The sequence below is a fragment of the Aotus nancymaae genome, unplaced genomic scaffold (genome assembly GCF_030222135.1).
Source record: "Aotus nancymaae isolate 86718 unplaced genomic scaffold, 86718_ANA_hifiasm-v0.15.2.pri h1tg000051l, whole genome shotgun sequence".
Taxonomy (NCBI): domain Eukaryota; kingdom Metazoa; phylum Chordata; class Mammalia; order Primates; family Aotidae; genus Aotus; species Aotus nancymaae.
The window spans coordinates 10167323-10191288 of record NW_026988465.1 but is presented as its reverse complement, the minus strand read 5'-3'; the positions used below and the strand labels follow the sequence as shown (position 1 = coordinate 10191288).

Genomic DNA, 23966 nt, shown 5'->3' with positions numbered 1-23966 from the left:
CATGTTGGCCAGGCCGGTCTCAAGCTCCTGACCTCGTGATCCACTTGCCTCAGCCTCCCAAAGTCCTGGGATTACAGCATGAGCCACTGTGCCTGGCCACAGGCATGTTTTTTAAAAGGCAAAGCATGTAATTTTTATATTAGTCCCAATTTGGTTGAAGAAAATGACTGGTCTGTTGCTATCAACCTCAGTTACCACGTTTTATTTTTAATTTTTCTTACCAGTGCATTACAATGAAATAGAACTTTATCGAAGAAATCGTTGGGCTGAGGGCAAGTCACTGAAAAGGAGCCACCATCACTGGCGTCTGGTCTCGGTGTAATAAGGGCCCAAGAGGAAAAGAACCTGCACAGGGCCAGGAAGTGATGATGTAGGTTCCCTGCCTGCTGGCAGGCAGCACATCTCTGCCCGATAAAGCAGATGCGGAAGCTGCCCCTCTGTCCTTCCAGCCTCTCTCTTAGAAGCAGTTATCCCCTTCTCTCAAGCTCATTATTTCTAATTCCCCCAGCCAGTCCCAGGGGAGGGCAAATGATAAAATTCCAAGGCCATTTCCCATGGAGAAGAAAGGAGAGGTGAGCATGAGAAAGAGGCAAATATATGATTGTGGAGACCTGCAAAAATTACGAACTATTTGGGGTCCCCATCCCTAGTGTTACCCACCCTAGGGAGATGGTGTGGAAAGCAAGACTCTTTCCTTGCCTATTGCCACATCATGCAATTAGTCAGGTTCTCCATAAAATCATAGCAACTTTGTTAAGAGACAGGAATTAAATAAATGCCTAAGTATTTCTCTGTGACCATCTTTTAGTAAGCAACCTTAAAATTTGGGGAATTTTGGGGGTCCAGCAACCAATCCTGAAAAATTTGATGAAAATCTGATTTAAACAATTTTTTTCCCCAAGTGTCTAGATCTTTCTGTATCAGAAATGAAGGTTTATCACAGTATCTTTTTCAAATCTCTGTCATTTCAAGGACACCATGAAAAAAAGCTAATGCATCTCCCCTGCTTTTTTCACTGCTTAAATCTCAGTAAAAACTGCACCCTGAGTCCAAAGAGTGGGTGGGCTTACGGATGTAAAGGGTCCAGCCTTAGCAGGTGGGACAGCAACTGGTTGGTGAGGTCACTTAGCTTTCGCTCTAGTCTCCACCAGGCTGACGCCAGCCAGTCCTCTGGCCATTCAGGTGCTTGTTTATCCTGCTCTTGCTAATTGGGCTGGCATTTGGCTTATGACCAGGTATTTGGGATGCTCTCAGGGAGAGAAAGCGTTGAGAAATATAAACCATCACCTTAATAATTGGTATGATATTTCAGGATCTCTGAATTTCTTCCTTTGTGTGATATTTCTGGGGAGAAAAATCCACTAATAAACCCTTTTAAAATTAATGTTAATGGGCCTCTTAACTGTCGCTAAGATATGAGTATCTTTCTCTCAAGATGGTCACTGTAGGAGGCTGATTAAAAACACTTTGACTTCGTCAGACAGAAGATAGTATTATATCTTGCATGTCATCAATTAATTAAACTTTTCAACATTATCCAGGAATAGCCTTAACAATGAGTTTATTATGAAAGAGGACACTTTCGTGGAACGAATGCATGCGGGGCTCCAGCGCACTGCCAAACCATCTATTTTTGGGGTTAAGAATATATTAAAATTCCAGTTTTATGACTTTTATCTATGCCCTTCTCAAACGTCTTCTTTAAATTTGTCAGTACTTTCACAATTTAGCCTAATAAAATCACATGTTTCTTAATTCCTAGGGAAAGAATAGTATCAGGGTTGGAAAAAAAAAAAAAAAGTCCATCCTTTCCCAGGGTCTTAGCAAATAGTTGTGTAATATTTGAACTAGTAATTTTTTTTAGAGGGGAGGGGAGACAGTCTTGCTCTGTCGCCCAGGCTGGAGTGCAGTGGTGTGATCTCAGCTAACTGCTGGACTCAAGCAATTCTCTCACCTCAGACTCACATGTACCTGAGACTACAGGTGCACATCACCATGCCCAGCTAGTTTTTGCACTTTTATTTTAGCAGAGACAGCATTTTACCATGTTGCTCAGGCTGGTCTCGAACTCCTGGCTTCAAGCTAGCCACCCACCTTGGCTTCCCAAAGTGCTGGGTTTATAGGCATGAACCATTGCACCTGGCCTTTGAACTACCGATTCTGATTATGAATTTCCCATTGCTTAATGGCATTATAGTGAATTTTTTAAAACAAAGTATTTAGTGAAATCAAAAATATAACACAATAGCCATCAAGTTGTTTGGGAGTAGGTGGGTGTCACAAAATCAAACAACATTGAATGCCACAAACCAAAATGACTGAGGGTCATGAAGCTGAGTGGAGAGGTCTTAGAGGTAAGAGAGTGGTGCCCTCTGACCCAGGAGGAGAGGAACCAGGCAGCAGCGAGGCCACGGAGGCCAGCAGAGGGCAGAGGCGTGGTGGGCAGCCCACCCTCTCCCGTCCCAGCTCTTGGCGTGGAGAACCAGCTTACCTTTCGGGTTAGCCTCCTCTTGATCTCTCTCTTCTCCTCCTGTTCCTCTTGTTCATTCCGAGCTGAAAGAAATATTTAAGATGTTTTTTATTTCAGTAAACAGTGCTGTGTGTACAGGGGCATCCTTTAGACCTTGGCAGGCTCTAGGCTAAGCATCTCAGTTTGGAAAAGGGAAGAGGGCGCTCCTGTCCCCTCCCCAAGCTGCCCTTCTCTTTATGGGGACTGTTTTCCAAACTACCTGCGTTGTTTCAAATTGCTCCTGAGCAGGTTGACTTTGTCATTTTGCTTTCTTTACATCACATGGGGTTTCAGGTCTCCAGGCAGAGATGCTGGGTTGAGAAATGTGGCTACAAAGGAGGAAGGTAGGTTTTTTATTTTTTATTTTTAGACAAGGTCTCATTCTGTCTCCCAAGCTACAGTGCAGTGGCGCAATCGTAGCTCACTGTAGCCTCAAATTCCTGGGCTCAAGTGATTCCCCTACCTCAGCCTCCCAATTAGTTAGGACTACACATGCACACCACCACACCTGGCTAATTTTTAAATTTTTTTGTTGAGATGAGGGGGTGTCTCATGTTGTTCAGGCTGGTCTTGAACTGCTGGCATCAAGCGATCCTCCTGCCTTGGCCTATCAAAGTGCTGGGATTGCAGGTGTGAGCCACTGCACAGCCCAAGGAGGTGGGTGGGAATGTTGACACAGGGACATACGGGCATTTGGGAGATGTAAGGCTCCTTTCTTTGGATAAGACTAGGGCTCACTCATTCTCTATTGAGCTCCCAGACACTGAAGGGGGCTCATTGTGATGTGGTCCTTGTGTCTGGTGCCCTGTGGGGGTACAGAGAGCAGAAGACCAGCCTCAGCCTGCTGCAGGAACAGGACAAGGCAGGAGGGTTTTCAAAATGCTCACCTTTCACAAGCCCTGATTCCATCGATTCTTTGAATCTTCTGAGAAGTCCACAGAGCACGGGTGAGGCCAGAGTGCAGGATACAATTGCCTGCATTTAGACTTTTTAGGAGTAGCTCAGAAGGGTAGACCGCAGAGCCTGTAAGCTCTTGGCTTAATATGTGGGTGATGTACTCATCAGATTTTTAAAGAGCTGTAGATAAGAGAGTGTGGGGAAGGGGCGGATAGTTGAAGGGCAGAGAATCTGGGCTTATTTCTCCTTTTAAGCTAACTGGATGACCTCGGGTAGATCATTTCCCTTCCGGACCTTAGGAGAATTCCTTGATATCTATGGAATCACAGATATCAGCATAGCATTGTTGGACTTGAAAAAACTATGGAAGTCAGCTTGTATCGAAGGCCTGTGATTCTCAGCCATTGAATTTCAAATGACATTAGTAAAAGGAAACATGTTGATTTTGGCATAGGGTGCGTCACAACTGCCTGGGACACTTGTTTGCTCATTCTGAAAATCACAGCTGTTAAATTATGTTTCGGTAACTTCATTAGTTTGTTGTATTGGTGCACACATGAAATTCAGGTATGGCTGCCGACTGTCTCAGTGTGGGACAGGTTTTTAAAGAAGGAAACCGCTGGGCCTAGAAAGGGGTGGGGACCATCTGATAACTGAGTCACCTTCATGCTAAAGGTGACTATACCTCCCACTAGCACAAGTGGTGTGAGTTCAGAGCAGAACTCAGACCCCCGAGGGCCACCCCGACTACCTGTGGGCAGCAGGCTCTGCAGAAAAGCAGCACGAGAAACAGCCACATCTTGCTGTGGGCTGAGGTCACCAGAGGTCCCTGCTCCAGCCTACCCTACAGTGCCTGAAACCGTCACCATGAGTGAGCTTTCCTTTGGATTTAGAGATCCTATCTCCCTCCCGGAGTTATTTTTCTTTTAAATGCAAATTTCTCTTGAATAAAAGCCCATTAAACTAGTCAGCCATTAATAGCTCAGTATTAATTAATCTAGCAGAGATAAACTGGGGAGCAGACAGGGAGCCCCCACACAGTGACATTTGTACAAATGCAAATTTCAGTGGGATAAAGCCTATGAAACTAGTCAGCCATTAATATCTTAATATGAATTAATCTAGCAGAGATAAATGGGGAGGCAGACAGCAAGAACCAGAAGGAGGGAGCTCCCATTTGGAGATGTCTCAGGTGCGAGGACAAATGGAAGGAAAGGTGGTCTGGATTCTGGGTCGCCGGGAGCAGCTACAGGGAACACAGTGAAAATTTCAGAGGCACGAAATACTAGGGCCATGAAGGGGCCTAGTGACCACCTAGTCTACCACTCCTGGTTTGTAATCTTAACAGGCTAGTCACACCCTACCTGGCTCAGTGGTTACACCGTTAGGCTTTTTTCTGTGGTCATGTTTTTCATGGGGCTGGCTCTCCTCATTACTAGCCTCAGACTTCTGACCCTACAGGCCCCTTCAGAGTCGTGAAGGTGGGCATTCTGTGACGCAGCTGACAGAGCATGGAGCCTTCATCTCCTATGTGTGCTTCTTAGGTTACTCTGAGGGGTGGGGCCACAAGCTACCACCTACAGAATCGATATCTTTAGCTCAAAGCCACTGACAAACCCAGGTTCATGAACTCTCAGGCAGAAGGTACCAAGACAACCCCATTAGGCAACTGGGAAGACAGGCCAGGAAAGGCCCACAATGTCATCATTACAGCTGCCACCATCAGAGGGTTCATTATGTGCTCAGAGGTGCACAGGGCCTCACTGGCTGCTGGACAGAACAAGGACTGTTCCCAGGGCCAGGCAGGGTGGGGCTGGAAGCCAGCCCAAGGCTCTCCCAGCTCCAGGGCTAAGCCATGATGTATGTCTCTGTGCCCTGTTCCCCACCACCCACCACCGAGCAGTTCCTCAATGACTGAAAGCTCAGAAAATCAGTTTTAGAACAAGCTGTTGCAGGATGTTGTCTTATACCACTAGACATTTCTTGTTTAACAATTGAAATAGATTAAATTAAAAAAAAATAGAACAGTTCCAGAATACAGGGAAAAATAAGAACTTACGGGAAAACAAGTTGATTTCTGCAAAGTTTCAAAACTATGAAATGATCAACCTGTTTGAATTGGTCAAGTAGTTCTTTAATTTGCAACGATGTGGCCAGGACAAGAGGGATTAGGGAAGAGAATAAAAGAGAACCATGGGAACAATCTTCCACAACTCCTTTTTAGTCCCCTGAATCTAAGTTCCCTGCTTAGATGGCGGTAAAAACCCAAGCTCAACAGACTTGCGGTGTCCCAGGGATCTGGGCAAGCCACAGGCGGGAACTGATGCCTTTGAGAGAATCCAGAACTGAGCTGGGAGATTTTAGATCTCTTTCCAGAAACTGAGCTCCTGGTGTGATAAGCACTATTTTCTGAAACCTAAATAATCCCCCAGAGGCTTTTACCTTCTTTGAGTTTAGGCCTCAGGTCAGAGGCCACAAATACAGCAGGGGGCTGTGAGTAAGTTGTACAGGTTCACCTGGCTGTTTATCTTTCTCTCCAAAAATGGAAAGTTTATAATGGCTCAGGTACCAGATTAGGGCATAAAAAAAGACATCGTACAGGCCACTTGCTTCTCTGACTTGGAAATCCTTTGTAAAAGCTCTAAATTCATTATAGAGAATATTAAGCTTGGAAACTTTTAAGGGGTACCCCTTGGGCAGAAAAACGTAAACACCCATTCCTAGAGACCTAGGAAGTGCGTAGGGCGCACCTAGGACTGACAAAGACCAATCCCGAAAACAACTTCCACTGAGAGTTGAGGAAGTGGCCGTTTGCGTGGGGCCGGGAGGCAGGATGTTGATAAAAGCAAACTTGACATAAATGGACATGTGGGGGCGTTGGGGGTGGGGGTGGGTGCTGCAGGCAACAGGGCCCCCTCATCAGAACAGAACCCAACACCTACCCTTAGCAGATCACGAAATGCCAACCAAGTCACAAGGCTACAGTGAGCATGGCAGGACGGTAAAGCGAAGACTATGTCAGTGTGGTTACAGTGGAAATACCCTGGAAACTCACACTGCGGTTGCATGTGACTGACTTGGCGGGGGAGTGGGGAGGGGTGTCTGCGTCTGTACAACATAGCATTTCTAGAAAACTCTGCATAGTATATATCTTCCTTTTCTGGAGAGAAATTAGAAGTGTGTCGTGGAGTAGGGGGAACAGGGTCATGAATTAAGCCAGAAATATTTGTTGACTATCTTGAGGCAAGTGTTGGTGAGAATGGTAGCACTAACTGAATAGAATGGTTTGATTTTTAAATTATTTCATATCCACCACTAAACTGATGCATACTGGTGTCCATCAAATGCTTGATCTCTTTTAGTATTTCTTTTTTTTAGTACCAAGTGGATCCTCTGTACATATTCAAATATCTCTGTGTCCTAAACCAAACAAGGGGCTCATTTATTTTTTTCTGTCTGCAGCGTTGGTGAAAGGCACTTTTCCTCGAATGAGTACATCAGACAAGCATGGCTGGGACCAGCTGTGGGAATCCTGAGAGACAGACATGAAGCACTTCACTTGGAAATGCTTTCTGAGTCTTAAAATTTAATGTTCAATGGAATGAGGGATTTGTATCAAAAGCAGCCAGCTGCAATGCAAAGTCATGCTTTCTAGGCTCAGTTCAAACGGCCATTTCCCTTATTTTAGCCGCCTGTATCACAGTCTCTGTTTTAAAGCCAATTCTGGTTTAAAGGTGACCCTACCCTCAAAAATCATTAAATAATAAGTGGTCTCACTCTAATTTTTCAGCTTCTCTCTGACTCTACAACTCCCTAAAGGGAAGGTTCTGCCGGCAGTCTGTGAGCTTCTAAAGAACAAAATGGAATAAAATTTGCCTTCTCTTTGGGGAGGTCGTCTCTGGTGTTCTAACACGCACGGATGAAGCCTCAACCGTTAGAAAGGTTTTCAGTCGTTTCTGCACAGGCGCAAGTTAGAAACCTTGTGGCCTACCATTAAATAATAACAAAAGCCACCACAAAACATCAGCGATCGCCATGGGCTTAGTCACTTACGTTTCAAAATGTTCCTCTGTTCCAGTTCCTCTGCAGTTGGCCTCTGGCTCAGCCGCCTACGGAAAAAATCCAGGAAAAGTTTTTGGACCATATCATAGCCTCCTTGGGTCATTAATCTCCTCGGCCCTTGCAGATACATGAAACAGAGTCAGTGGCTGGAGTTCTTGTTCCATCCTGTGTTCTGAAAGACTGACTCTCCCCACCACCGCCTCCTCAGTTCCTCAATTTCAAGCCCAGGAGAGGTATGTGCGTCATGTCACAGCCGCTGACCCCCGCCCTCCTCCCTCCAGCGGCCCCTCCCCAGCCCTGGCTCCTCCAGTGCCCCCAGGCAAGTGGACTGCAACTTAGACGTGACTCTTTCCTTCACAGAAGTCTCTTTCTTTCCTTGTGGCCTCCTAACTTGGGGACTGTGGCCTCTTGCCTCTCTCTCTCTCCCTTGAGGCTAAAACCTGTCTTCTGCCTCTTCTGTGCAGACCCAGTCGGAACATAAAGAGGCCTGTGGCCACAGGGACATGTGAGAGAGTGTGTCTGTCTGCAAAGAACAATAGCTGCTCTTCTTCTGGTCCTGCTCTTCTATTCTGGAGCCTTAGAAGACATGAGTGACAGAGGAACAGAAATGACACTCCTGTGGCCAGGCATGAAATTTAGCCACCGTAAGTGATACATCATAGCCAGGGCATGAACCTGCGATGACGCCATGGGTGGAGGCAGGGACAGGCAGTGGGTGGCATATCGTGACAGAAGTAGCCAGGGAATGGGCATGGCATCCGAGGGGAGAATGCCTGTATTAGGTCCCAGGAATGACTGACATGGACTCAGGGGGCCTGAGCAGGAACAGACAGCTGTACCTTTGACGCTCTTGGTAATTATTTAACAACCCTGCAACTATCCAGCATTCCACTTCACTCATTGGGATGAAATGTGTCAGAGACTCAATCATTGTGGAGGGAATTTTAGGCTTCTCAGAGACCTCTGTTGGGATCTAAGGGGTAGCGAGGATGCTCTCTCAGCTGTGGAAGCTGCAGTCCCTCCTTGGGAATTAGAAACTGGCAAGATATTCACATCTTGAAATCTGAAGAGAGATCCTAGAGTGAAAATATCAAGTGAATGCAGTCTCTAAATATAACTACAGTTGGTTCTCTGTATCCATGAGTTCCACATCCTTGGGTTCTACCAAGTGTAGATGGAAAATATTAATAACACACAAAAACCCAACAGTCTGATGATTATTGATACAGCATTTATCTTGTATTAGATACAAGGCTGTATAGCCTGCAGAACAATGAGCCAATTAAACTTCTTTATAAATTAGATATTATAAGTAATTTGAGATGATTTAAAGGATATGGGAGGATATACATAGTTTTTTGCAAATACTACGCCATTTTATATAAGGGACTTGAGGATCCTTGGATTTTGGCATTCAGGGGAGTCCTGGAATCAATCTCCCAGAAAGGACTATATTTTTAATTCAAAGCTTGTGGTCCTTTGTATTTCTCTTTATTGCATTGGGCCAGAATCAATTGCTTTGGTGACATTCCAGTGTTACCACCACACATCCTATATAGGGAATGGGTTTCAATGTCTCATATAGTTTGGATATTTGTCCCTGTCCAAATATCATGTTGAATGGTAATCCCCATTGCTGGGGATGAGGCCTGGTGCAAGGTACTTGGATGGGGATCCCTCATGGCTTGGTTCTGTCTTCTTGACAGTGAGTTCTTGCGAGATCTGGTTATTTAAAACTATGTGCCGAAACCCCATCTCTACTAAAAATACAAAAATTAGCTGGGCATGGTGGCGCATGCCTGTAATCCCAGCCACTTGGGAGGCTGAAGCAGGAGAATCGCTTGAACCTGGGAGGTGGAGGTTGCAGTGAGCTAAGATTGTGCCACTGCACTCTAGCCTGGGCGACAAAGTGAGACTGTCTCAAAAAAAAAAAAAAAAAAAAAAAAAAAAAAAAGCGTGGCACCTCCCTGCCATGTGATATGCCTTCTTCTTCTTCTCCTTCACCTTCTTCCATGATTGGAAGCTTCCTGAGGCCTCCCTAGAAGTCAAGCAGATGCCAGGACCATGCTGCCTATACAGCCTGCAGAACCATGAGCCAATTAAAACTCTTTTCTTTATATATTACCCAGTCCCAGGTATTTCTTTATATTAATGCAAGAATGGCTTAATACAATGCCAGAGAAAGGAGTTTTGGTCACATACCTGCCTGTCAAACCTATAGCACCCTGAATATGTTGGAAATTGCATTCCAAAGTATTTTTAAGAGTATAAACATTTTCCTATTATTCCTTTTCAAAATATCCCTGTGGTATAATAAAAACATATTTGTCTTTGACCCAGTTCCTATCACAGAGCACCTAAAACCCTTGGAATTTCTGGAGTTTCAGGAGTGTATTGTGTTACTTGGAATGAGTCCCTTTGGATCACACTGGAGTTTGTGCAAATTTGGTGACTTAGGATGGGGCTGGCCACCAGAAGGATCACATGGTTAGAAGCCTGGACTTTCAGCTGGGAAGCAGGACGGTGGGGGCTGGAGGTGAAGTTCTATGGAAACTCTTGAACCACAAGATTAGATGAGCTTCCAGGTTGCTGACCACGGGGCTGGGGGCACTGCAGGGAGGGTAGCACCCAGAGGGTGCACAGAAGCTCTGCCTCTCTCCCCCAGTACCTTGTCCTGTCCATCTCTTCATTGTTCATCTGTATCCTCTGTAAGAAACTGGTAAAATAAGCGTTTCCCTGAGTTCTGTGAGCTGTCTTAGCAAATTATTTGAACACAAGGAGGGAGTTGTGAGAACCCCAATTTATAGCTAGTGGGTCATAAGTGACAACCTATGACTTGGTATTGGCATCTGAAGTTGGGGCAGTTCTGTGGGACTGAGTCGTTAACCTGTATGATCTGATGCTATCCTAGTAGAAAGGGTCAGAATCAAATTGAATTACAGGATGCCCAGTTGGTGTCTGCTGAAGGATTGCTTGGTGTGTGGGGAACTGCGTCACACAGAAGCCTGTGGGGTCACAGAAGTGTGTCATGTTAAGTGTGAGAGTAGAGTGAAAAAAGTTTCTTTCTTTTTTTCAAGAAGGAGTTTAGCTTTTGTTGCCCAGGCTGGAGTGTAGTGGTGTGATCTCAGCTCACTGCAACCTCCGCCGCCCAGGTTCAAGCGATTCTCCTGCCTCAACCTCCTAAGTAGCTGGGATCACAAGCACCCACCACCATGCCCAGCTAATTTTTTGTGTTTTTAGTAGAAACAGGGTTTCACCATGTTGGCCAGGCTGGTCTTGAACTCCTGACCTCAGGTGATCCGCCTGCCTCAGCCTCCCAAAGTGCTGAGATTACAGGCGTGAGCCACCAAGCCCAGCCAAAGTTTGTTTGTTTTTTTTCTTTGCAATCCCATTAAGACATTTTTGATCTCCATTAACAGGGCCAGCTGTATGTTTGGAAATTCACAATATTAGAGGGTCTAAATTTGGACGCGGTCATCTTTGAGTCCTTTCTAAAATAGCATTCTCACGCTGTGAGAGGAAAGTGATGATTATACAACTGAGTGAGCGAGTGTCAGAGGTCTGGAATGCAGCTCACCGACTACATGTTAAGATCTTTGAAAGATCTTAACAGCTCTTTCTTACCTGCCAGTTAATTTTCCCTAAAAATACTTGCTTCTTTTATAAGGGATGCACAGCCACTTTTATGGAACGGTTTGGTAATACCCAGGCTTTCAATGAAGCTAAGCTTTGGGGGCAGTGTGTTTTGAGACAGCCTTGTAAATGTGGGTGGCACCTGCATCTTGGAGGTCAGGCCAGTGTTTTGGAGTCTTATGCAAAGTGTCTGTAGACTACAATGTTCCCTCATCAGCTCAGGCTGTGCCAGCCATTGTTTTCATTACTGAACATGACAATTGGCTCTGTGGTGGGTTTTTTTTTTTTAATGGGTGGTCATATTTGGAGGGGGCAAAACTGAGTGACCAGACTCTGATCAGAGAAAATTCTGTTATTAACCAGGCTGCTTTATAGTCAAACACACCTAATTTCAAATGAGGTCCTCTGTTTATGTTTCATTTCTCTGGAAAGGGACTGAGAACATCAAGACTAGTCACAGCTATAAAATGCAGCTGAGCCCTCCAGAAAGGCATGTGCTAGAGTTAGTTGTTTTGACCTTGAAAATGAGATTTGAGAGAAAAATGATACGGTGGCATTGTAATGACAAAGCACCAAGTAGCTCAGGAGCTAGGAGGTTTGGGTTCTAGTCCTAGCTCTGCTCTGAACCTTTGTAGCTCAGACAGGGTGTCAGATCCTGCTAGGCCTATGTTCTTTTCTCCGCAAATAATAAATACTAATTTAATAAGCTAAAGTGGATTTAATGCCTATAATGTAAGGGTATGGTTCCAAGCACTGTGCGTATTTTAATTCATTTAATCTTTATGTCAACATGTTTAACTGAATTCCAATTGAAAGTCTCCTTTGCTCTGGGAAGTTACATATTTGTAGATTTGGGGATTAGGATGTGGACATCTTGTGCAAGGGTGGTCAATATTTTGTCTGCCATAATCACGATACTTTACTAGTCAGAAGTTGCAAACTGATCAGTTCTCTTTGGCATGCTCAGAGCTTACACTTTCTTTCTTTTTTTCTTTTTTTGAGGTGAGGGTCTCACTCTGTCACCCACGCTGGAATGCAGTGGCACCATCTTGGCTCACTGCAACCTCTACCTCCTGGGTTCAAGCGATTCTCCTGCCTCAGCCTCCTAAGTAGCTGGGATTACAGGTGCATGCCACCATGCCAAGCTAATTTTTGCATTTTTAGTAGACATGGGGTTTTGCCATGTTGTCCAGGCTGGTCTCAAACTCCTGACCTCAGGTGATCCACCTGCCTCAGCCACCCAAAGTGCTAGAATGGCAGGCGTGAGCCACTGAACCTGGCCGGTTACACCTTTTTTTTGAGCCTGAATGCCTTTAGACAGAGTGTGTGTCCAATTAGCCCAGTCCCCAGGCCTCGCTTAGATAATACAGGTGAGCACACTCACATCTGTCTTGCGTTTTTTGTTTTTTTTTTTTCCAAATAATTCCTGGACCCCAAGGGACTCTGCGTTTGAGACCTCTGGATGAGATCATCAAGTGATAAGAATTCCAATTTTTGTTTTCCTAAGTCTTTCATCTGCCAATCTACCCAACATGAACTAGGGGCCACGTAAAGGGCCAGGCACGTTCTTAAGGGGCTCACAGACTAGAGGTGCACATCTGTGATTACAGTGTGCATGGTAAAACTGGATCAGCAGTTTCCAAGGACTGGAATGTAATAGAATATCCTCAAAACAATAAGCAAGCTGGGCATGACTTAGACTTTCACTGCCCATGTAGAAGGGACTGTACATTCTTGCAACATCTCAGTTGGACATCAAGAGCTGAGTCAAACAAAAACCATTCAGCAGTGGCATGGAAGTGGGGCTGGCTGGGCGCAAGGCAAAACTGTGAAGGGGATAAAGTGTCTGTGGTTCTGCCTTGACTCTGCTCCCTGGAGTCTTCCCCTCTCGAGTTCTTAGAATTATGTCATCACTCTTGCTCTATCTCATTCCTGTCAAGACTTGTTTTAGAAATCGGTGCCAGAGACTCAGCTACATTCAAATATAAACTCATTCATTCATTTGGCAAGTTACTTATTAGTGCCAGCTCTGTGTCAGGTTCTATATTAGGTACCAGGGTACAGTGATGAGCAAAACCAGTCCTTACCCTTCTGGAATAGAGAAGATTGGAAGAGGATGGGGGAGGGGGGTCGCCATTAATCAAAGGGTCACAGAAATAAGTGTAAAATGTAGCTGGAGTAAGGGCCTCCATGGTGAGGTGCTTGGTGCAGGGATCCCTGGGTCTGACCAAATAGGCTTCCAGGAGGAAGTGACACTGTGCCCAGAGCTCAGGGATGGAAGAAGGATGCTCCCTCTGGGCAGAAAGTAAGGGGAGAAGGATGGTGGGGAGGAAGGCAGGGGCCAGATGCTGTGGGTATGATCTGGATCTGTGTCCCCACCCAAATCACATGTCAAACTGTAATCCCCAGTGTTGCAGGTGGAGCCTGGTGGGAGGTGATTGGATCATGGGGGTGGTTTCTCATGAACAGTTTAGCGCCAACCCCTTGGTGCTTTTCTAGTGAGAGTGAGTGCATTCTCGTGAATTCTGGTTGTTTAAAAGTGCGTAGCACACTGCCCCCTTGCTCCTGCTCCCCCCACGTGAGACCCCTTGCTTCCCCTTTGTTTTCCACCATGATTAGAAGCTTCCTGAGGCCTCCTCAGAAGCAGATGCCAGCGTCACGCTTCCTGTACAGCCTGCAGAACAGTGAGCCAATTAAACCTCTTTTCTTTATAAACTCCCCAGTCTCAGGTATTGCTTCATAGCAGTGCAGAACAGCCTAATACAGCTGCTTCCAGGATTTTGATCTTCTTTTTTCTAGGAGCAATGTGAAGCCACTGAAGAATTTAAGTTTCAGGGTGTGAGAGGAGAGGCGCGAATGAAATGATCAGACTTACAATGGAAAAAGATCACGCTGGTTGTTATATGGAGAAGGGATTGGGGGAGACCAGAGGCAACCTGAGGAGAGACTTCGGGAAGCTTGGCACAGCTAGTAAGAGACGGTGGAGGCTTGGGTGAGGCTGTGCGGTGATGTGTAAGCTCTTAGAAAGTCATGTAGACACGGCATATGAGTGGACAGGAAGAAGCAGGTGTACAGTATATCTCCTTAGGTTTCCTAACTCATGCAACTAGATGGATGGGAATGCCGTTCACTGAGGCAGGGGCAGTACAAGAGGACCAGCGTGTTTGTGAAGGAAGAGTGGAAGAAAACCATGAATTTGAGTTTGGATCTGTTACTCTGTTGTCAGAATGCTCCCGAGACACATGAATGAAGCTGTCATGTAGACAGCAGGGTACGTTTAGCTCAGTGGAGAGGAGAGGTCTAGGCCAGTGAGGGAGTCTGCAATAGAAACAATATTTGAAGTCATGAGTATGGAGAGAGCAGAGAATGGGAAGAGGAGAGGGCTTAGGATGGAACCCTGCAGAATTCCAGTACGAATGCATGGACTAGAAGATGGCCCTGCTGTGGATTCTGAGGAGGGACAGTTCTTGGAGGTAGGATAAGGACTAAAATGTCATATCATGGAAGCAAAGTAATGGGAAAGAAAATATAGTAACTAATGCTAAAGCTTTCTGAAGTGGAGTCGAAGGTTGCAAGAGAATCACACTCCCACGTGCTGAAGGTCGAACCAGGGGATGTTCCAACAGACTCAGTTAAACAACTGAAGTCAGCATCTGCTGGCCTTCAACACCTCAGCTGAGAGTACTCTCATTAAGTAACCAATCACAACAGGTTTATGATTTAGGATTTCTGCCTGGCCAATGAACTACTACTTTTTTTTTTTTTTGAGTCGGAGTTTCGCTCTTGTTACCCAGGCTGGAGTGCAATGGCGATGAACTACTTCTGAAGATCACTTAAAAATGTTTTGTGACAGTCCTCCATTTAAAAAAAAAAATCTCTCCTGCATCGTGTGTTATGGGGCACTCTTCAGGGCTGCCCTGATTTGGTGTACCCCGACTGCCATTCTTTGCTTCCCAAATAAGTGCTATCTGCTTTGACCTCTATGTCAATCTTCTTGTTAACAGTAAGATGATAGGTATGGCCAACAAAGAGTGCTGAGTGCTGGCCGGGCACAGTGGCTCACACCTGTAATCCTAGCACTTAGGGAGGCTGAGGTGGGCGGATTGCCTAAGCTCAGGAGTTTGAGACCAGCCTGGGCAACACAGTGAAACCCTGTCTCTACTAAAAATACAAAAAAAGCTGGCCAGGTGTTGGAGGTATGCACCTGTAGTTTCAGCTACTCAGGAGGCTGAGGCAGGAGAACTGCTTGAATCTGGGAGGTGGAGGTTGCAGTGAGCTGAAATCACACCACTGCACTCCAGCCTGGGTGACAGAGCGAGACTCCATCTCCAAAAATAAAAAAATAAAAAAGTACTGAGTGCTACTGTAAGGTTAGATGAGGCCTGAAAAAATGCCCACTAGGTTTAGCACCATGGAGGCTGTTACTGACAATACTGAGAGCCCCTACAGTGGGGTGGCAGGAAGAGAAGCCAGATTGGAGAGGGCTGAGGTCAGAGGTGGGAAAATGGATGCAAGGAGGATGGAGGACTTGGCCATGAAGGCTGGCTTTGAGGGAGGTAAGAGAAGTGAAGGAGGCTGTGGTGGAATTAGATTTTACTTATTTTATTGTTTATATTTTTCAGAGATGGGGCCTCACTCTGGTCACCCAAGCTGGAGTGCAGTGGCACCACCTTGGCTCACTACAGCCTCAACTCCCTGGGCTCAAATGATCCTCTCACCACAGCCTCCTGAGGAGCTGAGATTATATGCATGCACCACCATGCCTAGCTAATTTTTAATTTTTGGTAGAGTTGAGGTATTTCTGTGTTGCCCAGGCCAGTCTCAAACTCCTTGGTTCAAGCTGTCTTCCCACCTTGGCCTCTCAAAGTGCTGGGATTACAGCTGTGAGCTACCACACCTGAACACATTTTATTTTATTGTACTTATTTTATTGTATTTTTTTCTCAGACAAGGGCTTACTCTGTCACCAAGGCTGGAGTGCAGGGGTGTGATCTCAGCTTACTGCAACCTCTACCTCCCGGGTTCAAGCGATTCTCCAGCCTTAACCTCCTGAGTAGCTGGGATTACAGGCATGTGCCACCACACCCAGCTAATTTTTGTATTTTTAGTAGAGATGGGGTTTCACCATAGTGGTCAGGCTGGTCTTGAACTCCTGACCTCAGGTGATCTGCCCACCCCTGGCCTCCCAAAGTGCTGGAATTACAGCATGAGTCACTGTGCCTGGCCCATGAGGCATGCTCAATGGAAAAGAATCCAGATTAGGTGGTGGGGGGTGGAGTTCAATTACCTCAGCATAGGAAGAAGATAGAGATGGTGAGAGGCTTACCCAGTTAAGTCTGTTTACTCCATATTCCTTTGTCTCCATTTACTCATGTAATCTTTGTGCAGGATGGTCCTCTCAGGGGGAGGTCAAAGGGGAATTACCCATTAATGGTGTTTATTCTGGGCTCTGGAACCTAAAGCTTTTTATCATTTGTAAAACCATTCTTTTAACCATCTTAATTATCCACAAGTGTGTTGACTTAGAACCTCTGTTATGAAATCTTTACTGAATAAATGTGAGGATGGGACAGGCGGTCTTGGTGGATTGGCTGCATGTGCCCTCTGAAAGCAGCCAACAAGCATCCCTAACCCACTTTCATCACTGAAATGGGTGTGAGAGTGCATTTACTCATCCTTTGTTGAGTCAGGGTCTGCAGGCCAGACCTCTGCAGGTGGTGACTGATGTCTCAGGTGGTGACCCCGACATGATCGAGGTCACAGGTGGTGACCCCAGCATGACACTCACCACATCTTGAGAAGGCAGGAGGGCTGGGATCCAAGGGACGGAGGTGGCTTTATTTTTGAGTGGAAGAGGAACAGCTCTTTACTGGGACAGTGGGGAAGCAGGACAGAGTGGGTTGCATGTAGATGTGCAATGTTCAGTACTGGAATTATAAAGCAGTTCCCAATTGGTAGCTTTTGCTTATTCTTTCAAGTTGAACTATACTGAAGATGAGTTATTTTAGCTTAAAATATTACCTTTCATTGGGAGATTTGTCCTTGAACAGAGACAGATTCACAAACCCAAGGCATAAAGCTCCAGCTCTGGAATTCTAGTCATCAGAGTTTTTGGGGGACACCCAGGGCATCTTGCCGTCTTCACCAACAAAGCAGTCATCTGCTCAGCTCATTTTTTGATCGATCTACCTGGTGCATCTATTAAGTATCAGTTAATAGAAAGCTGAGCAGCAGAGCACAGTGACGTGGTCACTTGTATGAATCATCCCAAGGAGCTGATAACTCCAAGAATCAAAGTTGTGTTGCAGTAGCATGCTCAACGTAAGCAACCCCAACAAAGATGCCTTCTGAATATACCATATCTCCCTTGCTCCCACCTTGCCAGTAGATTTAACTCATTGTATCTGATTAAAACTGACATTAAATTGAAAAAAAAAAATCCTGACTATACATCTATATGTAATCACTTAGCTAGGTGTCAAAGGCAATGATTTTTTGGAGATAAATTTTTATATAAAATGAATAATCAAAAATTGAATGTTTAATGTACTTTTAAGTGATCTTAAGTAACTTTGCTAATATATATGTGACCCTAGTTTATAAAATATCTCTGAGCAGCAAAATGGTTTCCATGCCTCAAATAATTTTCTCTTTACCATGCACTATGGCTAAATAATTCTCCATTTATGGTGAACTGAAAAATCTCTGGGTTCTTGTTTAAATGCCACATGCCATCAATTGGCATATGTGAGTTTTCTATTTTCTTTAAAAATTTAAGACTGGATCTTGCCTCTTTTTCAGTCTGAACAATGCTGTCTCTACTGCTGACCATAAGAAATAATCAAATAAATGGAAGCTTTCTTTTTGCATAGACAGACTGACGAAAACAATAAAAGTCCAAAACAAAGGATACCAGTTTTGACCTTGGAAAAAGAAGACTGGTAGAGAATGCAGCAGCAAGATGCCTTAAATGTATGCAGAGCAGGCAGCATTGTCTTTGCACATTACAGCATTTCCCTAGAGAAGTGACAAAACCCTTGTAGGTTTTGCTGGTCTGACTTGTTGAGGCCGACAGAGATTAGTTCTGCTGCACAGAGCTAATGGGCTTTCTGCTGGTTCCAGAACACCAAGGTCACAGCTTTCATTAGCATTTACAACTGCTTATTGTTTTGAGGGCCCTGATTTTAAAGTCTGGATCTCTGAAGCTGTATCTGCATTTCAGGACAAGGATAAAACAGAATTTAACTTGGGTTTTCTGCATCTCAGCACCAGAGGGAGGTAACTGCATTTTCAGACAGATGGAAAGAGAAAATGCAAAAGACCTCATGGAAAATGACAGAAAATAAGGTCCTCTCTCCAAAAGTAGGAGGAGATGGGGTTTTCTAACAGGTATCCAAGATGGGAGACTGAACAAGTGTAGATGGGCATGGTGGGATCAGGGGAAAGGGAGAAGCGCTGAATTCCACCCTCTACATCCTTTGGAAAGTTCCTCCCAAGAACCTGTGAGTTCCATAAGGATTGGGGCATTTCTGCCTGGCCTTGGTTGTTACTATATCCCCTGTTTCTAAGAGAGCATAGAGAGCATAATAGATGCTCATTTAGTAACTAACCCAGATCCCACCAGTTCAGATGCCACACATGCTCCTTGGATGATCTCATCAACACTCATGACTTCCAATAGCATCAATATACCAATGATTCCAAAATCTAAACCTCCAGTCATATTTTTGAGTTCCTGACCACCTTTCTAACTTCTGTCTTATACTCCTGTGGGCTACGAGACTTAAAGGGTCCCGAATGAATTAATTCATCTTCTTCCCTCACACATCTTCCTGTCCAGGTAGTCTTGCATGGGGTCCCACTGAGATGCCTAGGCTGTGAAACTGGGAATCATCCTGTCTAAACTTCACTCTTGATGGCCAATCAACTGCCAAGAGTCCTACACCCAAGCCATCTCTCATTCCATCCACCACCACCTTGGGAAAGCAGTCCATCAGCATCTCTCCCAGTTGCTGCCAGCCTATCCCACTCTGGTCCTCCTCTAGCCCAGGCAGAATGATCTTTCTAAAAGACTGATCTGATCACACCGCTCTCTGCTTGAAAAGTAAATAAGCCATTACTGTGCTCACAGGACCGAGTCAAAACACTCCATGTTCTGAAAGATTCTTCATTATCTGGCTACCTGTCAAGAATCTTCCCGTCCTGTCCTTCACACAGAACCATCTCTTCTTGGTTCCTTCCAGATTTGCATGCCCTTCCTCACAGCTTTACCATTCTTTCTCTTCCTCTTTGTCTGGCTGACAGTAATCCCTAACATTACAGCTTAAAGCTTCAGTATCACTTCCTCTGTCTGCTAATCTCTTGGGTTAGGTGTGTTACAGTGTGCAACAATATTCCTGCATGTCCCATACCCCAGTGCTTGTTATACTTCCTTTTATTCCCTGTCCTGTTCACCAGACTCCAAGGCTTACACTCTGTGAGGCCAGGGCCACCTCTCCCTCACTCACAACTAGGAATGGCTTCCTGCGCATAAGATCTGAGCAGGTGCACAGAACACCCCCCCACCCCAATCCTGCATGGAAGGGCTTTGTGCTTCGGTTTAATGCTCTGTTGCCATTTCAAACTTTTCTATATTTTTTTGAACAAGGAACCTCTCATTTGTTCACCATGACATCTGCAGAGCTTGGCACAGAGTGTGGTAACTGGAGACGCTTAATGTTTGTGAAATAATTAAATGGATGCTACTCCGTGACTTTCCCTTACCTTTAACCTTTACTGCTTTCTTGGTTCTTTTCTTAGGGCAAACAAATGTATTCTCCATTAGAAATAAAACTCATTAAAACAACAAAAAACGAACAAAACTGTCCTTCGCTAGCCTATTCCTCCAGCTCACCTCTCTCAATGGTCTGCTCTCGGCTGCCAGACCTCTTGAAAGGGTGGTCCAGGCTAGAGGCCTCAATAATCCTCCAGTCTGGCTTCTGTTCACACAGCTTTAGGGACTGGTTCTTAGCAGGGGTGATTTTGCCTCCTAAGGTGCATTTGGTAGTGTCTGAAGTTATTTTTGGTTGTTGCGATTGAGAGGGTGCTATTGGCATCTAGTAGGTAGAGGCCAGGGTGCTGCAAAACAAACATCCTCCAATGCACGGGACAGCCCCCACCACAAAGATCATCCAATCCAAAGCATCAACGGTGCTGAGGTTGAGAAACCCTGCTCTACTGAATCAGTTCTTGATAACGTCTGATGGAAGATGAATTAATTCATTCGGGACCCTTTAAGTTGGTGATTTAATTGTCTAATCCAGTGGCCTTTTAGAGCCCTCATTTTACTAAACCGTTCTCTATTATGATACCTTTGACTAAGAGTCTCATATTTTCCTCTTCATATTTCCTAGTTCCTGCTCCTTTGCAGATCTCAGGTGTGATAAAAGCCCAGGGGTGCCCTCTCCTTCAGAGTGGCTTTGGGCAGTATGATGCATGCCAGGGACCAGCTTGGGTCAGCCTACTGTTGAGCAAGTGGGAGATCTTGAATGAGCTGGCATTCCTCTCTAAGCCTCAGCCTTTCATCTCTGTATGATGGAGCAAAGACAATCCTTCAACTGCCAGTCCTGGTCAAACTTCCTAGTATTTTAGGGCTAAGAAGGGGCAGAGGAGACATTGGGAGGTGGAGAGGACATAGCTAGGTTGTTTTACTCCTCTGTTAACAGGCTTCCGTGGCCTGATGTTGCACTAAGAATAACACTTGAACTCACTCCACACCACACCCTGCAAGTCAGTGCAACGTGGCCGCAATGCCTCACTGACCTTCCCTCCCTTATGCACAGTAGGACAACCCAGCAGCACATTCATGGTGTAGGGAAGATGAGATGCCTCCTCTGATTCTACCAGGCAGAGGTGGTAGTTCTGTCTACAGAGTTCCCCATCTTGACGATGGCCTTATCCATTACATTGATGATACCTGTATACATCAAGATCTTCTCAGTTGGACTATGAATGCTTCAAAAACACAAATTGCTTCTTATTTATCTCTGTGTTCCTAGTACTTAGTATAGCATCTGGCACATAATAGGGGCTCATTCAATTTTTTTATGTTAAAGAAATTAATAAGCTCTCACCCCTGGAGTTGTGCCCATGGGATGAATGAGAAGGCTGGGCTTATAGGAAGGCATTCCTGCCACAGAAGAGGGACTGCTGGGAGGGCTGAATAGAAGTTTTGATTTTATTCCTCAGTACTATGCCCTTTTCTCTCTGCAAACTGAGCAGAACAACTCTTAATACTATTGATCCGCACACCCAGCTCTTTCCAGGAATTTCGGTCAATGATTTTCAAATTTCTGTCATTCCTAAGCTAGGAACAGTTAGCCTGGCTGGAGGAGAGAGCAGAGAGGGGAAGATGGACTGGGACCCCGAGCCCCACAATCTGGCCTGCTTGCGGTACTTACCAGAAGGTCCCTTGAGCACATGACATCCCCTTACCCCTCCACGCCCAATTTCACTATATGACAAATGGTCATAATGACATCTAGTCTGCCTGCTGTGCAGGACTGTCAGGGGTATAAAAGGAGAATCAGATGTCAAAGTCCCTTTTAAAAACAAGTACAAAGCATGAAATACTATTTTTGGTAACTTGGAAAAGGTCCCTTACCTGAAATAGATAAACTGGTTACGCTTAAGAGAATATTTTTGGCTTTATTCTCTGGAGGCTGTGGCCCCAGTGCGGTGGCCTGTGGCTAAGATGAGACACTGTGAGATAATAACCCGAAAAAGTATTGTAATATTGCTGGTCATGTTGAGTGGAAATCACTTTTGGAGTAATGATGGGACTGTGTGTATTACTAGGCATCAAATCCATTAAAAAACAAAACAGGAAGACAGTTAAGAGCCTGCATAGTGAACCCTTTCAGTATTATGAGGATTATTGGACATAAACCCCACGTCAGGATGATTTTACTTTGAAAGAGTATCTGAGTTGTTATAACAGAAATTAAGATAGTTGATGAAGTTAACCAATGAACATACTCATTTCAACAAGGCTATTTCTTACATGAACAATAAATCAAAATGAGTGCCAAAACAATGTGATGCCAGAAAGCTAAGGAATACAGAAGAAAAGATAAATGTCCAATACTCGACCACTTTACAGCGAGGGAGGAGACCTGGTCACCTTTAGCTCAACTCGCCCAATCATCCAAGCATGTACTATATGTCAGAAATTGGGCTAGGCCTTCAGTTAGAGCTATATATAAAAACAACATCAGCAAGAGTGACCAGGCACAGATGATTTAAAAAATTCTGCCATCAAATATATACTATATTTTATCTTTTGCTATTAGCCTCTCCTCACACCTTAAAAACTAAAATTTAGCCTTTGCTTTTCCCTGCTTCTTTCCAATAAAGAGCTCTCCTGGGTACCTTTGGTAAAAAACTAACACTCTTTCTAAGAACACGAAATATTTTTTAAATAACCCTCTGTCAGAATCTTCAATAGCTGAATATAATCTGATCAAGGGAAAAGACTGAGATTGAGGCACAACTGGTGCACCGACACCACTGCTAATCATCACGCTTCATAGACTAGTGGGAGCAAAAAACCACACTGAAGTCATAACTTCAAGCCCATCGTTGGTCCTCTTCCTACAGCATTGTGTCGATTTTCCTGATCTCTGCTGTTTCCCATGCTTTCTATGTCAGTGGTTCTCAAGTGTAGCACGTTAGAATAACCTGTGTTACCTTAAACCTGGGCCACATTCTTCACCAATTAAAATTAGAATGTATGAAAGTAGAGCTTAAGCCCTGCTGTATTTTTTTTAAGCTTCCCAGAGAATTCAAGCCTGCACTGACTATTGTAAAGAATCCCAAGTATGTGCTTCTCACAGCGTGGTCCCCAGCATCAGCATCACCTGGGTGCTCTTTAACCCGCAAACTACTGGGCTCCAGAGCTATTGAATCAGAAGGTCTGGGAGTGGGGTACAGCCATCTGTGCTGTTTTTACAAGCTCTCTCCAGGAGATGCAAGTGCATGCTAAAGTTTGAGAACAGCAGCTCTGGATGCTATCATAAAAGATTGAAGGAGGCTGCTTCAATAGGTGCATGAACATGCAAGTAGGTAAGGTTAGGGAGATGTGAAGATTTGGAGACAGCCTGCATATCCTGAAAGGGGTTGTCGTTATTAACTCTACTGAAAAGAAGGAAGTCACTGAGCAATAAGGAAAGAAATAGCATGGGCAAAGTGTCAGCCTCCATCTACAGGGGAAAAAGGGAGATCTGTGTTCTATCCTGTGGAAATAAGAAGATCCCAAAGGAGTCAAGAGCTATGATTTAGACGAATGGGTTTAACATTTATTTAGTATTCATTTTATTTCCATTTAACTTGATTCAATTTAAGACATACTTGTTGAACATTTTCTGGATAAGGTGCTGGATGGGTGGGATTTAGAAAGATGATTATGATGTGTAATAAAGCTCTGTGAAGTTAGGGATTGACATGTGTTGGATCTGTGTCCCCACCCAAATCTCATGTTCAATTGTGATACCCAATGTTGGAGGCGGAGGCTGGTGGGAGGTGACTGGATCATGGGGGTGGTTTCTCATGAATGGTTTAAGACCATGCCCTTGGTGCTGTTCTCCTGATAGTGAATGCGTTCTCATGAGATCTGGTTTTCTAAAAGTATGTGGCACCTCCTCCTCTCTCTCTCGCTCCCGCATGAAAGATGCCTCGCTCCCCCTTTGTTTTCTGCCATGATTGGCAGCTTCCTGAGGACTCCACAGAAGCCAAAGCTGCGATGCTTCCTGTACAGCCTGCAGAACCAGGAGCCAATTCAATCTCTTTTCTTCATAAATTACCCAGCCTCAGGAATTTTGTTGTAGTA

General features: G+C 44.8%; 1 protein-coding gene and 1 long non-coding RNA gene across 16 annotated transcripts in view; one reads left to right on the top strand and one right to left on the bottom strand.

Moving 5' to 3' along the window:
- The window catches only part of PHACTR1 (phosphatase and actin regulator 1), a 588779-nt gene that overhangs the window by 10573 nt on the left and 554240 nt on the right, over positions 1-23966 (bottom strand). For all 15 annotated transcript variants that reach the window (XM_012476554.3, XM_012476555.3, XM_012476558.3 and 12 more), the window contains 2 exons: positions 7460-7515; positions 2492-2553 (listed from right to left, as the gene is read on the bottom strand). In XM_012476554.3, the coding sequence (XP_012331977.1) occupies positions 2492-2553; positions 7460-7515 (118 nt within the window). The remainder of the gene's footprint in view (positions 1-2491; positions 2554-7459; positions 7516-23966) is intronic.
- Positions 6397-23966, top strand: part of LOC105733892 (uncharacterized) — a 34126-nt gene continuing 16556 nt past the window's right edge. Inside the window, exons 1-2 of the long non-coding RNA XR_001111356.3 lie at positions 6397-7701; positions 7933-8112. This is a non-coding gene — a long non-coding RNA (uncharacterized LOC105733892). The remainder of the gene's footprint in view (positions 7702-7932; positions 8113-23966) is intronic.